At 34.0% G+C, this 16,301-nt stretch overlaps 3 protein-coding genes across 6 annotated transcripts in view; 2 read left to right on the top strand and 1 right to left on the bottom strand.

The window, feature by feature from the left end:
* Positions 1-16,301, top strand: part of LOC133177163 (E3 ubiquitin-protein ligase TRIM71-like) — a 93,982-nt gene that overhangs the window by 22,821 nt on the left and 54,860 nt on the right. The window lies entirely within an intron of this gene.
* Positions 1-16,301, bottom strand: part of LOC133177111 (polypeptide N-acetylgalactosaminyltransferase-like) — a 45,816-nt gene that overhangs the window by 6,649 nt on the left and 22,866 nt on the right. For all 4 annotated transcript variants that reach the window (XM_061312209.1, XM_061312234.1, XM_061312225.1 and 1 more), the window contains 10 exons: positions 16,101-16,199; positions 15,757-15,824; positions 14,937-15,124; positions 14,037-14,124; positions 12,702-12,789; positions 3,157-3,260; positions 2,493-2,619; positions 2,040-2,132; positions 1,592-1,675; positions 1,296-1,422 (listed from right to left, as the gene is read on the bottom strand). In XM_061312209.1, the coding sequence (XP_061168193.1) occupies positions 1,296-1,422; positions 1,592-1,675; positions 2,040-2,132; positions 2,493-2,619; positions 3,157-3,260; positions 12,702-12,789; positions 14,037-14,124; positions 14,937-15,124; positions 15,757-15,824; positions 16,101-16,199 (1,066 nt within the window). The remainder of the gene's footprint in view (positions 1-1,295; positions 1,423-1,591; positions 1,676-2,039; positions 2,133-2,492; positions 2,620-3,156; positions 3,261-12,701; positions 12,790-14,036; positions 14,125-14,936; positions 15,125-15,756; positions 15,825-16,100; positions 16,200-16,301) is intronic.
* LOC133177231 (tripartite motif-containing protein 55-like) lies at positions 5,707-7,542 on the top strand. Its single transcript, XM_061312315.1, has one exon. It carries the CDS (start codon positions 5,728-5,730, stop codon positions 7,414-7,416), a length of 1,689 nt encoding a protein of 562 aa, XP_061168299.1. The 5' UTR covers positions 5,707-5,727; the 3' UTR covers positions 7,417-7,542.

The following is a 16,301-nucleotide window of genomic DNA, read 5'->3' as shown; positions in this document are numbered from 1 at the left end:
TATATACTAGCGAACCTATTTCATTACCTCTAACACTGTATTGGTCTTTGATGATCATTAAATGTATAAAGATGAGGTATTTTTCTCTCATTTTTATTTATCTATTACTTAGAAGTGAACCTGACCATTAATACCTTACGTATTTTATATATTATAACAATTATTGTATAAACTTATTCAATTGACCTTTCCATTACATTTACAGTGAATGTACTTAGTTCGTTTGCTTAATACCCTGGAGCAGAGAAGACCAATTTCAAAGATATAATGCAATTCACTACATATTCAACAGAGTCCCTCCCTTACACCAAAACACCTGACCCAGGGGCCATGAATTTCATAATTTTGGAAGAGGCATCCGAGCTCATCATAAAAGAATTCAAGCATTTTCACCACCTATTGTATAGATTCCTGCCCTAACACCAGATCCCCTGACCTAGGGGCCATAGACTTCACAATTTTGGAGGAAGCACTCTTGCTCATCATAACTAAGCACAACAGAGTAGAATTTCTAATAATGCGTTTTCACTACATAATCAAAAGTACCCCACTTTAACAAGATTCCCTGAGCAAAGAACCCAGAATTTCAAAATTTTGAAAGAGGTGCCCCTTGCTCATCATAACTTTGCACTTGTTTGCTTGCTTAATACCCAAGAGCAGAGCAGACAACTTTCAAAGAGATAATGCATTTTCACTATTTAATCAACAAAGGCTCACCACCAAACTAGAACCCCTGACCATGGGGCTACAAATTTTACAATTTTGGAAGAGGCATCCTTGCTAATCATAACTATGCACCTAGTTCATCTGCTATATATAAAGGGGAAGAGAAGATTATTTAAAGATTTTGCATTTTCACTATATAATCATGAAAGCTCCACCTAAACTCCAGAAATCCAGAGATCCTTGCACTATGAATTTCATAATTTTGGTTGAGGGTTCAATGCTTATTACCATCATGACAACAGTTTAGCTGTTTGATGTCCAGGATAAAGAAGAACTCTAAAGATTGTATTAATTTTGATGGTTTTAACCCCACCCCTCAGGCCCCAGAGGGACAGGGACTATGAAGTTCACAATTTTTGTTTCACTTCACTCATATATGCTATATGCCAAATTGCTTGAAAACGGTTCAGCTGTTCAAAAAAAAAAGCTGAAAATGTTCAAATGTTCAAGGATGACGCACGTCCAAAACCAACAGACAAAAACAGATTGCAATATGTTACCTGTGTGACTCAGGTGACCTGAAATGGGCTTGGTTGACAAAATTTCATTTAATGGTATTTTTAATTTACCTGATTTCCACCAGCAAAGTGACAAGGAAATATCCCCAAGTTCCCATCAGCAAAGTTACCCAGTGTATCCATACAGTTGTTGTCTTGTTGAATGCTGCCAAAGGCCTGATCCTGGTGGCCAGGCACCCTGAAATATCAGCATTAACAACTATACCTCAGCTTTCTAACGAGAAATATATTGTTTTTTTTATTACTATCATAAGTTTTGTGCTTCTAATAAATTAGTGATTGTTTTGTATCGTTCTAAATTAATATGTAGAGAATATTAGTAATAGCTATTTCAATGGTATACTTACTTGAGTTCTGGGTAAACATTTTCTAGGAACCATTTAAAGGGTTTGCAACTCAATTTTTTCCTCAGCTCAACTCGCTCTGAGATACTACAACATATAACACATAAACATAACCCACATCAACTCTAATTTGTAAGACTCATCAAGAAATGCAATGAAACTTTCCAGAACTAGATGCCCATGGCCGACAACAGTCACCTGAGCACATGTAGCAATTTTCAGAGAGACATTCTCTTGACTTTTTTCCTTATGTGTTTTTTTAAACATTTGTCTGTATGTTTATATTTTGAATGTCTCTTTTTAAGGTATTTTCTTTTATCTATTCATCCATTACTTCTTGACATGTGGGAATAGACTTTCCACTAAATAAGGATGCATTCAAAGTAATTATATTGTCAACATTCAGTAAAATACCCCAAAAAAATCTAAATGACAGAGAAAACAATCCTACTCTCCGAAGTTGACCATTTTAGCGGACGGTACAGCAGCATAATAGAACTCCTTATAATTGTCCATCCAGACCTCAGCAGCTCTCCTGGTGTTGCTACAAAAGGTCAGAGGTCACCAAAATGTTAAACTTCATTGAACAATTCATGCAAAAAATATTAACAATTATAGTTATGTTCATCTCAATTTCATACTAAAACAAAAGCAAAGCTATGATTTGTATTTTGTAATTAGTTTACTTATTAAATACTGTAAAGGCACTTGTCTACAAGGGGGCATAATTCCGCAGAATCACAATTTCTGCTCAATCCGAGAGTTGAAAGTTATGCAGAATTCTTGGATTGTCACTCACAATACATCCTTAATGCATTTTAAGTGCGCTGTGACATTTGCAAAAATCATGACTTCAATTAATCCGAATTGGACAAATGTAAACAGTACGAAATTCTCTAGTTACCGTGCAAAAACATTTCCACTACCCCCGGGAAATGTGTAGGGGTGCTGTTTCCTAAAGACATGACCCACTCGACTACAGGGAATGATTTCTAGAGATCCGTGACACTGCCAAACTCTGAATGAGATTTCTGTAGAAAAAAAATATACTCATGGTCAGACCTATCATGATATGTAGTATTTAATCAAGAAATTTTTGTGGATTTTTTTTTGTTATGGTGTGATCTTACATGATATTAATTAAACAATACATATAATGTGTTTAAGATATAATGTGCCCTACACCTGAGTTTGACATGTCCCCCTGAAAAATCTAAGCCGAGGACCCATTTATTTTTTTTTTTGCATAATTTGCTGGTAAATTGTCTTGTTAACATTGTCCTTTAATATGAATAAAAATTCTATTGCAGAATTTTTTTCAATGATCACCCTTATACCCTAGACTGGCAACTTCCCATTACTTTCTATAGTAATTATCGATTTCCATCACCAACTTTTGAAACCTCCCCATTAAAAATTTACATCGTTGACCATATGATTTTTTTTTATTGATTTTAACTCAACAAAAGTCACTTTACCACATATTAGAATTTGAATAAAAAATCTATTGCAGAAATGAATTAGGTCCATCATCGTTAAAAGCTCGATCCAAACTAGAAAATACATACCTAGATTTTCTCCACCCCATACATCCATGTTCTTGTCATACTTTCCAAGTTCTTCAAACCACTTTTTCTCGATACTGAACAAACCACCAGCAATCATGGGAGTCCTGTCAGAGAATTACAGAAAAAGTTAGTCACGCATAATTATTATTTCAGAGAATGTTGTCTGAATGTCATTAAATTATTATTGAATTAATCCTTAACAATCTGAAGAAAAATTAGCAATTTTTCCTACTCTGACTCAGTAGCCATTTCATTTTTTGCAAGTTCCATAAAAAAGTTCTGTTTACAAACAAATTACTAAAAAAAAAAACTGCTATTAAAAGTATTCATATTTCCCAGGTTCAACAAATATAAAACTAAAGGAAGACAACTCTTGCCCCTGGTATTTAATTTATTTGTATGACTAAAAAACAAAAAGAAAATAAATATAATTCTTGAATTCATATGTTAAACAATTGCCATATTCTGGAATTGATTTAAAAAATCCTGAATAAAAAGATAAAATACTAGGTACAGTCACATGACAATCAGGTAAATAAACAGGTAGACCAGGAAGTTATAAATAAGCATCCAGACTGTGAACTTATACAGGGACATCTGTTTTTAAAAAGCAGGTTTGTGTTAATAATTGTTAGGAAAAATGATTTTTAAGGATTGGCAAAGGGAAAAAAGGAATACATTCTTAATTGATTATTCCCAAAATTTAAATTGATCCTCCTTGTAAAATGGGTCATTTATGGAGGTCAAATTATAGAATGCATATCTTAATACAGTTACTGTATACTAAACCAAAAGTAATACAAACTAGACTCAAAGTATATGTCACCTAACATAACAATCTGAATCAGTATCAAAACAAGTACATGTATTCCTTATAAAGGAGGTGATCAGAAAATGAAGTAATATTCAGATGTTGAACTTGTGGCCCACATAAAGACACAGAATGTATAAAACATTCACATTATCTAATAAGTGAATAAACTTAATTGCAGTTACTGTAGTTTAATGCATACACGAACTTAAAACTCAATTGAACAAAATACTTAGGAAACTTTACTATAGGAGGGGTGATCAAAAAGTTGCGAACTAATTGAATTACTTTCTTAAAAGAAATAAAATGAGCTAGGTTTCGTTGCTCATTATTTTTTAAAGTAGTCCTCTCCGATTATACTGCACATCTGTCATTGTTCTGCCCATGCGCGAATCACGTGATCCAGGCAGTCACGATCGTGACATGCTCCGTGGCATTCTGTTCACAGAAGCTTAAAGATTTTTCCGAGTCTTGTATTTCTTACCATGCAAGTTATTTTTATAACAAGAACAGATAATCTGTCAGAAATGGCCAAATCTTGGCAATAGGATGGGTGGATAAGGACATCCCTTCCCAGAATTAGCATGGTGATTATCAAAACCCGAGTCCTCTGTCTCGGGAGCATCGTTTATCCAATGTTGATAAAGTATGGACGACCTCTTTTTATCATATCTCATATGTTTAAAGACTAAAGTAAACGATATTTTAGGGATTTAATAATGATATTATTGTTAAGATATTCAACAATTTCTCTAATTGTAACTTGGCAATCTTTCATAATAAATTGCTCAACTAAGGACATATCTTTTCCCCGGCTTGCTTTCGCTGGCCACAGAATAAAAATCATTTTTAACCATCTCATTGCCTTCATTAAAACAATCAATCCAATTAATGATTGAACTTCTGGTAAGTCTTTTGTCTTCATAAACCTTGTACAAATTATCGTATTCCACTGCAAAGGAATTTCCAAGATATATGTTAAACTTTACAGCCATTCATTGCTCGAGCACGACTAAGTCAACCATTTTTTGTCACAAGTCACCTACATATTGACGTAATTTTCACATTGTGACGTCACCAACACAGAGCAAAACATTATAGAACACCTGCTATTTATAGAATATGTCTATGACTATATGTGTGCCAAATTTCATTCTGATCTGAATTGTGGTTTTGTAGATATAGAAATAGTTCACCAACTTTTTGATCACCCCTTGTAAAGGGAAAGGGTGTATTTCTAAGTCCCCTTTTCCCTTGTCAACAAAATGACGATTCTGGTAATTAATCTGTAAATCTGTGTGATATCACAGATATTAAGTTATGGTTTTAAAAAGGCCTGCTCCAGAACTTATTTTTTGAATTGAGCAGAGAAATTTAGAATCTTTACTAAATCACTTATTTAAAAAAACATGTATCTTTACAAATTTAAGTATCATTTAGGTGAATTTTAAAAAGTTTTAGAACACCTCTTTGTTTGGCAAAGATAGCCTTGGTATATTTCAGATAAACTTTTATTTATCTGCATTTCTTCATTATCAAATGTATTTCAGTCTATTTCTACATGTATTATATTATAAATGTATTTTTTTGAGCATTTTTTCCATAAATTATCATAAATATTTGGATGAGACTTTACCAAACATATGTGCTCATTACTCATTTGATTTTTACATATTATCAGTTCAACATCATTGCGACAGAATCTTTAAAAAAGTTCACATTTAGTTGATACATTTGTAAATTTCAGGAATAGCATAGTAATGGACCCCCATACCAGTGCCCAGGACGTGATGCGATGTGACCTGTGTGAGACCACTGTGGTACAGATGCACTGTGATACATGTCTTGTCAACCTGTGTAAGGCCTGTGTGGGAGAACACATGATATCTTATGAATCCAAGAAACACGAAATTGTTAGATTTCAACTTAGAAAATCCACCCTGATTTACCCTGTCTGTAAATTTCACAAGAAAGAACGATGTGAAATGTACTGTAAACAATGTGCCATTCCAATATGCAGTGCCTGCATTGCCTCTGGAAATCATTCAGGTCATAACATTCTTCAAATGACAAATGTTTACAAAGCTAGAAAAGAGGAAATTGAGAAAGAAATTGATGAGCTAGAACAAAATATTTACCCCACCTACCAGTACATTGCCTCTGATGTACAAAACAGAATGAGTCAGTTAGAAAAGGAATATGGAGATCTCTCAACAGCCATAACAAAACATGGAGAGGATTGGCACAGAGAAATTGATGAGCTTGTCAGGAAACTTACAACAGAAGTTGAGAAAATGAAAGCTGAACACCATGAAGCTTTGAAGAGTCATATACATGAAATAAATCAGAGAATAGCTAATATTTATAATGAAATCCAAGCGTCTACAAAACTACTGGAATTAAATGACATCTCCCTGTTTCTTGAGTTCAATACAAATATACATGAATTCAGAAAACTTCCACCTAAAGTTAATGCAACATTACCGCATTTTACTCGTACTCAATATCAGCAGGAACAACTCATCAAACTGTTTGGGAACCTGTCAAGTCTCTCTCTTACCTCAGATAAACATGGCTACAGCATGAAGACAATGCAGAAATCACCAGAAGCTGGATCCTCTTCTCCAGTCAAACAGCTGCTTGATCAACCAGAGACTATCACCACCATAAACACTGGGTATGAAGAATTTTACAATGTGGCCTGTCTGAGTAATGAAGAAATCTGGACAAGAGGAAATGACAGCACCATGAAACTCTACAGCATCAATCAAGGATCAGTACTCAAGTCAATCACAACCAAGTCTGGGTACATACCATCTGACATAGCAGTGACAAAAAGTGGAGATCTAGTTTATACTGATGACGTTGTTAGAACTGTGAACATTGTGAAGAATAAGAAGATAGAGGAGGTGATCAGACTACAGAACTGGAGACCTTGGGGTGTCTGTAGTACCTCCTCTGGTGACCTCCTGGTTATCTTGTACAGTGATGATGAAAAACAAACAAAAGTTGTCCATTACTCTGGCTCCACAGAGAAACAAACCATTCAGTTTGATGATCAAGGTAAACCTCTCTATTCATCTGGTTGTTATTACAGATACATAACTGAGAACAGGAACCTGGATATCTGTGTGTCTGACAGTAGAGCTAAAGCAGTAGTGGTGGTCAATCAGGCCGGGAAACTGAGATTCAGGTACACTGGACATACTCCTGCTCCAAAGATCAAATCATTCTATCCACTAGGAATCACCACAGACAGTCAGAGTCACATCCTTACAGCTGATTCTAACAATGACTGTGTCCACATCATAGACCAGGATGGACAGTTCCTCCGTTACATAGACTGTGGACTGAATTATCCCTGGGGACTGTGTACAGATACAAATGACAATCTGTTTGTTGCTCAGTGGAGAAACAGACAAGTGAAGAAAATTAAATATCTCCAGTGAAATCCAACACTGTAATGATGTAAGTTAGTGAACATCATAATACTGTTATGGCAGCTGAAATTATGTTTCTTAAATAGAATGCATATTTCCACATCAGTGTTAGTCAGAGATGCTTTTTATCAAATATATTTTATCTTTTATCTTGCTTTTATTATGAGAATAAAACTGGTATTAAAGCATGACCTTATTTAGTTATGAATTATTATTACTCTACATGACATAATATCATATTAACAATTTTTATCAAAACAATAAAACAAACACAATCATATGTTACTTGTTCTTTCATCTCTACGTAGCTGATAACCTATTGTTTTAAAAATGTATTGATTGAAGACATTCAAAAAGATAAAGGACTGAATTATATTTTAAAATATTAATACTTTCATGTGAATTAGTTGAATCTGATTCATGGAGAGACATTCCTCAAAAAACTATTACCTACTGAATGATGAAGCCATGCCCTCCAGCATAGCAACAGTCGACATTGCTTGACAACAAGATGATATTTTAAGAAGTATTGAATGCACATAATTTCTCTGGGCAAGGTTCACTGTTATATGCATTTGAATAAACCATTCAGTATTATTAAATGTTCAGGAATTTTGATGGTCTCTGATTGGTCTAGACGCCTTTTCCTAAGGTGTACCTCAGAGTGAGTTACCTCAAAATGAAGTTCCAGGAGGTTTATTCGGGTTTTCCCTCTTGACCAGCCATGGATATGCTAACATTTTTTTGACCAATCAAATTGCACATTTTAAAGCATGTGTCATTGTCAATGTAAACATGGCAGATGCCAAGACACTAAACTCCTTTCTTAGTAAATAGTTGAGTATTTATTGTTTAATAATATTGTTTTCCACTTTTAAACATTTGTTAAGCTGTTAAATTACAATTATAATGTGTTGTTACACTATGCATTAATATAAAATGAGTGTTTATATTTGTCGGAGACAAAAACTAAAGTGTCAAAAATGTTGTAAAATTCCAGATCATTTAATAAAACGGTTATTGACTTTTGAATTCAGTCTACTCGTGATTATATGGACCTGATCAGGAGTGGGTTAACCTCGGCCTTCGTCCTCTGTCAACCAATACCTGACCAGGTCATAAGTCATGAGTAGACCTCATCAGAAGTCAACAATTGTACATAATAACAAGAGGCCCATGGGCCACATCGCTCACCTGAGCACATTGGCTAGGAAAAAAGCAAAAATCAGTTCAGCATTGAAAAGTTTATGGGGTGTGGGGGTTGAATTTTAAACTACCTAATGATGCTTACATATCAATATAACAAATGGCTTTGCTGTTCTTGAGCAGCAGATTTTTTTTCCCATATATTCATTTGTAAAACTTTGATCCCCCATTGTGGCCCTACCCTACCCCCGAGGGTCATGATTTGAACAAACTTGAATCTACACTACCTGAGGATGCTTCCATATAAATATGACCAATTAGGGCTTGACTGTTCTTAAGAGGAATATTTTTAAAGATATTTTCCTATATATTTCTATGTAAAACTTTGATCCCCCATTTTGGCCCCACCCTACCCCTGGGTGTCATGATTTGAACAGACATGAATCTACACTACCTGAGGATGCTACCATATAAATATGACCAATCATGGCTTTGCTGTTCTTAAGAAGATTTTTAAAGATATTTTCCTATATATTCCTATGTAAAACTTTGATCCCCCATTGTGGCCCCACCCTACCCCCGGGGGTCATGATTTGAACAAATTTGAATCTACACTACCTGAGGATGCTTCCATATAAATATGACCAATCATGGCTTTGCTGTTCTTAAGAAGAAGATTTTTAAAGATATTTTCCTATATATTTCTATGTAAAACTTTGATCCCCCATTGTGGCCCCACCCTACCCCCGGGGGTCATGATTTGAACAAACTTGAATCTACACTACCTGAGGATGCTTCCATATAAATATGACCAATCATGGCTTTGCTGTTCTTAAGAAGAAGATTTTTAAAGATATTTTCCTATATATTCCTATGTAAAAATTGATCCCCCATTGTGGCCCCACCCTACCCCTGGGGGTCATGATTTGAACAAATTTGAATCTACACTACCTGAGGATGCTTCCATATAAATATGACCAATCATGGCTTTGCTGTTCTTAAGAAGAAGATTTTTAAAGATATTTTCCTATATATTCCTATGTAAAACTTTGATCCCCCATTGTGGCCCCACCCTACCCCCGGGGGTCATGATTTGAACAAATTTGAATCTACACTACCTGAGGATGCTTCCATATAAATATGATCAATCATGGCTTTGCTGTTCTTAAGAAGAAGATTTTTAAAGATATTTTCCTATATATTTCTATGTAAAACTTTGATCCCCCATTGTGGCCCCACCCTACCCCCGGGGGTCATGATTTGAACAAACTTGAATCTACACTACCCGAGGATGCTTCCATATAAATATGACCAATCATGGCTTTGCTGTTCTTAAGAAGAAAATTTTTAAAGATATTTTCCTATATATTCCTATGTAAAACTTTGATCCCCCATTGTGGCCCCATCCTACCCCCGGGGGTCATGATTTGAACAAATTTGAATCTACACTACCTGAGGATGCTTCCATATAAATATGACCAATCATGGCTTTGCTGTTCTTAAGAAGAAGATTTTTAAAGATATTTTCCTATATATTTCTATGTAAAAATTTGATCCCCCATTGTGGCCCCACCCTACCCCCGGGGGTCATGATTTGAACAAACATGAATCTACACTACCTGAGGATGCTTCCATATAAATATGACCAATCATGGCTTTGCTGTTCTTAAGAAGAAGATATTTAAAGATATTTTCCTATATATTCCTATGTAAAACTTTGATCCCCCATTGTGGCCCCATTCTACCCCCGGGGGTCATGATTTGAACAAACTTGAATCTACACTACCCGAGGATGCTTCCATATAAATATGACCAATCATGGCTTTGCTGTTCTTAAGAAGAAGATTTTTAAAGATATTTTCCTATATATTCCTATGTAAAACTTTGATCCCCCATTGTGGCCCCACCCTACCCCCGGGGGTCATGATTTGAACAAACTTGAATCTACACTACCAGAGGATGCTTCCATATAAATATGACCAATCATGGCTTTGCTGTTCTTAAGAAGAAAATTTTTAAAGATATTTTCCTATATATTCCTATGTAAAACTTTGATCCCCCATTGTGGCCCCACCCTACCCCCGGGGGTCATGATTTGAACAAATTTGAATCTACACTACCTGAGGATGCTTCCATATAAATATGATCAATCATGGCTTTGCTGTTCTTAAGAAGAAGATTTTTAAAGATATTTTCCTATATATTTCTATGTAAAAATTTGATCCCCCATTGTGGCCCCACCCTACCCCCGGGGGTCATGATTTGAACAAACTTGAATCTACACTACCTGAGGATGTTTCCACATAAGTTTCATCTTTCCTGGCCCAGTGGTTCTTGAGAAGAAGATTTTTAAATGATGCCATTATTTTTTCACTAATTCCTAATTATCTCCCCTTGAAAGAGGGCGTGGCCCCTCATTTGAACAAACTTGAATCCCCTTTACCCAAGGATGCTTCATGGCAAGTTTGGTTGAAATTGGCCCAGTGGTTCTGGAGAAGAAGTCAAAAATGTGAAAAGTTTACAGACGGACGGACAGACAGACGGACAGACGGACGACGGACAAAATGTGATCAGAAAAGCTCACTTGAGCTTTCAGCTCAGGTGAGCTAAAAATTGCATGTAGTTGAGTGCAACATTAAAAATTTTAACCCCTCGAAAACCATGGTCAACTGACGGCTGCACCTTGATTGACAATGGTTTTCTTAGGATTAAAATTTTCAATGTTACACTCAACTACATTCAATATTTATATAACACTGAACTAGTAAAGATTTGAATGTTTGACTATTTAGCTATTTTAGAAGTACATAATGTATTGGAACTTAATTACTAGATGGTCTCCTAGCATTTAACAATATTCTTATTAAAAAAGAATGTATGAGTGGAAACATTGATAAGGATTTTAAATTATTGCTTTAGTCAATTTTTAAAATTATTCATTTCACATTTACAGTGCATAACATAAAGGCCTATGTCAAAACAGTGCACAGCTATATACTACCATTACTACTGCAAAAGACATGCCTTAGGAAATCATACATGTGACAGAACTGAAAAATCACCACTGGAGATTTGAAAATTTTCAGCTGGAGTTTGGGTCTCAAAGCTGGAGATTTTTTATCGACATTTTTTCAAATCGCAAAAGACCATCCAACCCCCAAAATTCAGGAAAAAATACCTTCTCCCAGTTTATTACTTTACAAATTTTATTTTATAAAGTTGTTGTCTAGTTTTAAGAAAAATATGATAAAGTTTTTATTCAAATGAAGTGAAATTGAGTATTCAAAATGATTTCAATCAACTCATTTCCTAGTAAGTTAAGAATTATATAACAGCATCATTAAAACATTGGATAAAATTTTATTTTTGATTTAGTATTGATATATCAACTAGTAAGTGAAGTAAAACATAGCTAGGTTTTATGTAACAAATTCTATGTCAGTAATTTGTTTTTAAATAGAATATGTACAGATGAAAAAAAGTACCCTCTAAAAAAATAAACAAATTAGAGTCAGGTATATTTTAGCAACACCCTGTAGTGTGATCTATTTTTAACTAGAGTGTGACCTACATTATAACTATCTTTTAATGACCAAAGCAGCATTAGAAGATGGCAACTGGGTATCTTAGCAACTAATTAAAATGTTTTGCATTCAGTAATAAACATCAATGGTCTTTTATCAAGTTGATATATCACTAATTTTTACAACATAATTATACGACCTCATGTTGATTCCTACGAAGCCTACCGCTGTGAAAATTTATTGCACTGGCGTTGTTATCTCAATTTCTTTTCATTCTGAGCAATTAAATGAAACACGATCAAAAAAATATTGCAAATAATACTTAATTTTAAGAATTTTAAAACACGGAAGATTTAAAAATTAATCGAGAGGGGGGGAAAGGGGGTGAAATATCGGGAGATTTTGTCTCCCGCCGGAAGAATCACATGTATGGGAAATAAAAATTTCAGATAACAGTACATTATCAAATTCATACGGAATACGACACAATTATATACACAACCTTGAACTGACACATCACCAGATTGGTTAAATTGACACACATACCTGATTGGTTGAATTGACACACATACCTGATTGGTTGAATTGACACACATACCTGATTGGTTGAATTAACAAACATACCTGATTGGTTGAATTGGATTTCCTGCTCGTTTGTTTCTTTCCTCTGGAGTCATGTAATCCCACTTAAAAACCAGGTTCCAATCAAATCCTACAACATGGAAACTCAATAATTATATATATCAATAAATTTTCAAAAGTTAGACTTTGTTAAAAAAAATGTGCAAAACGTTATACATGTACATTTATTGACTGGGTTCGAGGGCAACATGCTTTTTGTTGGACCTAAGAACCAAACTGTTTGCCGGTAGGCCGAAAGCAAATAGTGGTTTGAGGGTTGACAAAATGCATTTTGCCCAAGAACACAGTCAATAAAGTTTTGCTATAACTTTTCTTTTAATTTTTTTGACATGCATGTATCTTGTGCTGGGTTCTGTGATGTAAACTGATTTTAAACTTGATCTATTCTGTCACTGTCGAACATCAACAAATGCAAATAAGATTTAGCTGCTCCAACCCACAGTGTGACGTAAGTAGGTCCAATATCTTAATCCGCGGTCAAACATTGATTTTTTTATGACCGCTCAGTTTTAAAAACATTCGAAATGTTAGAAATATTTAAGTATTGATTTATATAGGAACAATTTTTTAAAGGTATAACAATAAAACATATTGATAAGCTAAATTCTATTTTACTATGCCAGTTAAAGTAAATTTTTTAGTAATATAAAAGTATAATATTAACCCCTAAAATGTATCGCAATTAGTAATACTAAACCCCATATTCTATTGTGATATTTAATACTGTTGATCACTTTATTTTTGCAACCTTATTTATGCAAGATAGACATCTGTAAAATAACAAGACAAAATTTTTGCAAGCTGTGGTTATTGCAAAATGTAATCCTTTACATTACAAATTTACGCGAGAATAAAATTTTGGCTTGCAGACAGACTAGTGTAATTATGTGAAAATAAAGTTCTCACTAATAAAAAGTGATTCACAGTACTAATCCCTTACATTTTTATGTGATTTGCAATACTGACCCCTCACAATGTATTGTAAATTGTAATATTAACCAAGGCCAATTGTATTGTATGGTAAATTGTAATAATATCCCCTCATATTGTATTGTGATTTGTCATACTAACCCCTTATATTACTGTAAAAGTACTTTTCTTCTGCTTGGGATTAATTTAAGCTATGTAAACTTTTGGTAAAAAAAAATTTGGTGAAAACTAATTCCACCAAAATTGTCACAGTGCATTTAAGATATACAATGGTAATCCAAGAATCAGTGTAATTTTCTACCCATGGAAACATTGTGATTCCACAGAATTACAACACTGTGGAAAAAGATACGTTTGCAGTACATGTACATTGTAGTTTGTACTAACCCCCTTTGAGATCAGCTGAGGCTCCAATGTACTCAAAGTTGTCCATGTTTATCACATCTATGATGGGACTCACAACTCGAGTTCTGTCCTGAAATGTTCAGAAGTTATTTGAATACAGTCTAAATGAATTCGAAATGCTACGATTTACCTGTAAAAATTCCTCAATTCCTAATGAAGCACTCATTTTATACTTGCTTTTATTTCGAAATTATTACACGTTACTGGATTTCAACACAGTTACAATACAATTCCAAATTGTTTCTGTACTGGCTTTTGTGACCTAGTTTTACACAAATATCAATTTGAGCAAGCTCGTAAAATTATATTCATTGCTCCATTATTTTAAGTGCTACATCCAATGTTTCTATCTAAAAATCATTAATTAGACTCATTCTATTGTATTTACCAGTGTTTTGAAGTATATATTGGGGTATAACAGTGATGATTCTGTGAATGGGCAAAAATATCTGAAATAGGTTGGGGATCTAGGAGGTGACAACAAATGGGCTTAAGCAAGCCCCAAAAACGATTTAAAAAATGAGGTGTGACATTTTGTTCAATGCCTCTTACATCCAGACCTGGCTTATTGAATTGCCATGCCACTGTAAAGAAGTCTGAATCATCACTACATTTGAGTTTACCTTACTTGAAGATAAAAGCAAACGTCTGGATGATGCAGACTGGATGAAAAGACAGCTGACTAAACATAGCAGAATTTTTTACCTTGACAAAAACTGAAAAGGATAACTGCAAAAACAGAAAGTACCGAAATATCGAAAAACACTCGTAAATATCAGATTTTTGGATTCAAATTAGCGGAATTCAGATAAATATCAAAACAGAATCATCACTTATAAAATGGTTTTATTATTTCTAGTAGTGCTCTTATATAACACTTACTTCTTTTATTCTGTCCAGCAGGGGTTCTAACCACCCAACGTTACACTCACAGTGGCTGTCTAAGAAGGTCAGAATGGGGGCCTTAGCCACATCCGCCCCCTTGACTCGGGATCTCATTAGACCCTCTCTCTTGTTATTTCGGAGGATCTTCACTTTCTTTATTTTGGCTAGTTCCTCCCCATCAGAGGCTAAAATGGTAAACTTTATTAAAAACTGGATGTTCACTGAAACCTGACTACAGTAAAACTAGGTTATAGCTAAGTCCTGGGGACCTGCAAATTTGCTGTATTGGTAGTTTGCTTTATCTGTATAACAAATTCATTAAAGTATTTAAAGTAAATTCACAATACAAATATTTTCCTTCAAGTATGACTACCAAATATATTTTGGAAAGTATTATACACAAAATTTACCTTGGATTACTAAAGTTTTTGTACAAATTGAATCTCAAATATAAAATTATACCCATTCAATATTTTAAAAATTATGATCTTTGAAAATTTTTTATAAATGATGTAATTTTGTTATTTTTAACCTCTTAGGGACACAAAATCAGTTTGCTATATCCATTAATTTGCTATACCAGACTTGATTATAACCATAAAATTCAACAAGGAATTGTTCAGAATTTTGCCAGGGGATTTTAAAAACTTTGCTGTATCCATAAAATCATTATATCTGCATGTGTTTGTACTATACATTTAACAGTTACTTAATGATGAAAATAATAACAGAAATAAAATGCTGTTTGTGGACAAATTCCTTAGTCTGCATCATTTTAGCATGTTTAGTAAATTCAATCTAAATAACAATTAATTACCATCGTCACTGAAATCATCCACCAGGATTATCTCCCTTATCAAATGTTTTGGACTTCTAGAAAATACACTGAAAAAAAATAAAATAGAACCACTGATCAAATTAGCAATGAGTATATATACACAAGCTATCACAACTAAAATCTAAGTATAGATATAGTATTCTTTTGCACTTGTTGCCCCTTCTCTATTTCATTATTTCAAGGTGAGCTAATTTTCACTTAATTGTAATACTGGTAATTATACAATAAATATAAGGTTATGTTATATACATACACATACTAATTTACCATATGTTAAATTAAAAAGATCTTTAGCATTATAAATTGTGTTGTCACTGCTATACCTGACAATGGTGCGTAGTAAAGTTGACCTGGCCTCATTATGGAATGTAATGATGACACTGGTGGGGTCAAGGTCAGAGCTGTGCCTCTCTTCTCTACACCTGTCAACATACAACAAGAGATAAAACATATATCACACGAAAAAATTCAACATATTCATCAATATGATCAAAAAGTGAAGCAAGGTTGATGAGCACATGAAT

This window comes from Saccostrea echinata, unplaced genomic scaffold, assembly GCF_033153115.1.
Source record: "Saccostrea echinata isolate AGI-Se365-2 ecotype Australia unplaced genomic scaffold, CSIRO_AGI_Sech_v1 ptg000002l, whole genome shotgun sequence".
In the NCBI taxonomy this organism is placed as follows: Eukaryota; Metazoa; Mollusca; class Bivalvia; order Ostreida; family Ostreidae; genus Saccostrea; species Saccostrea echinata.
The sequence above is the reverse complement of the archived record's forward strand: the minus strand, read 5'-3'. Positions and strand labels throughout refer to the sequence as shown.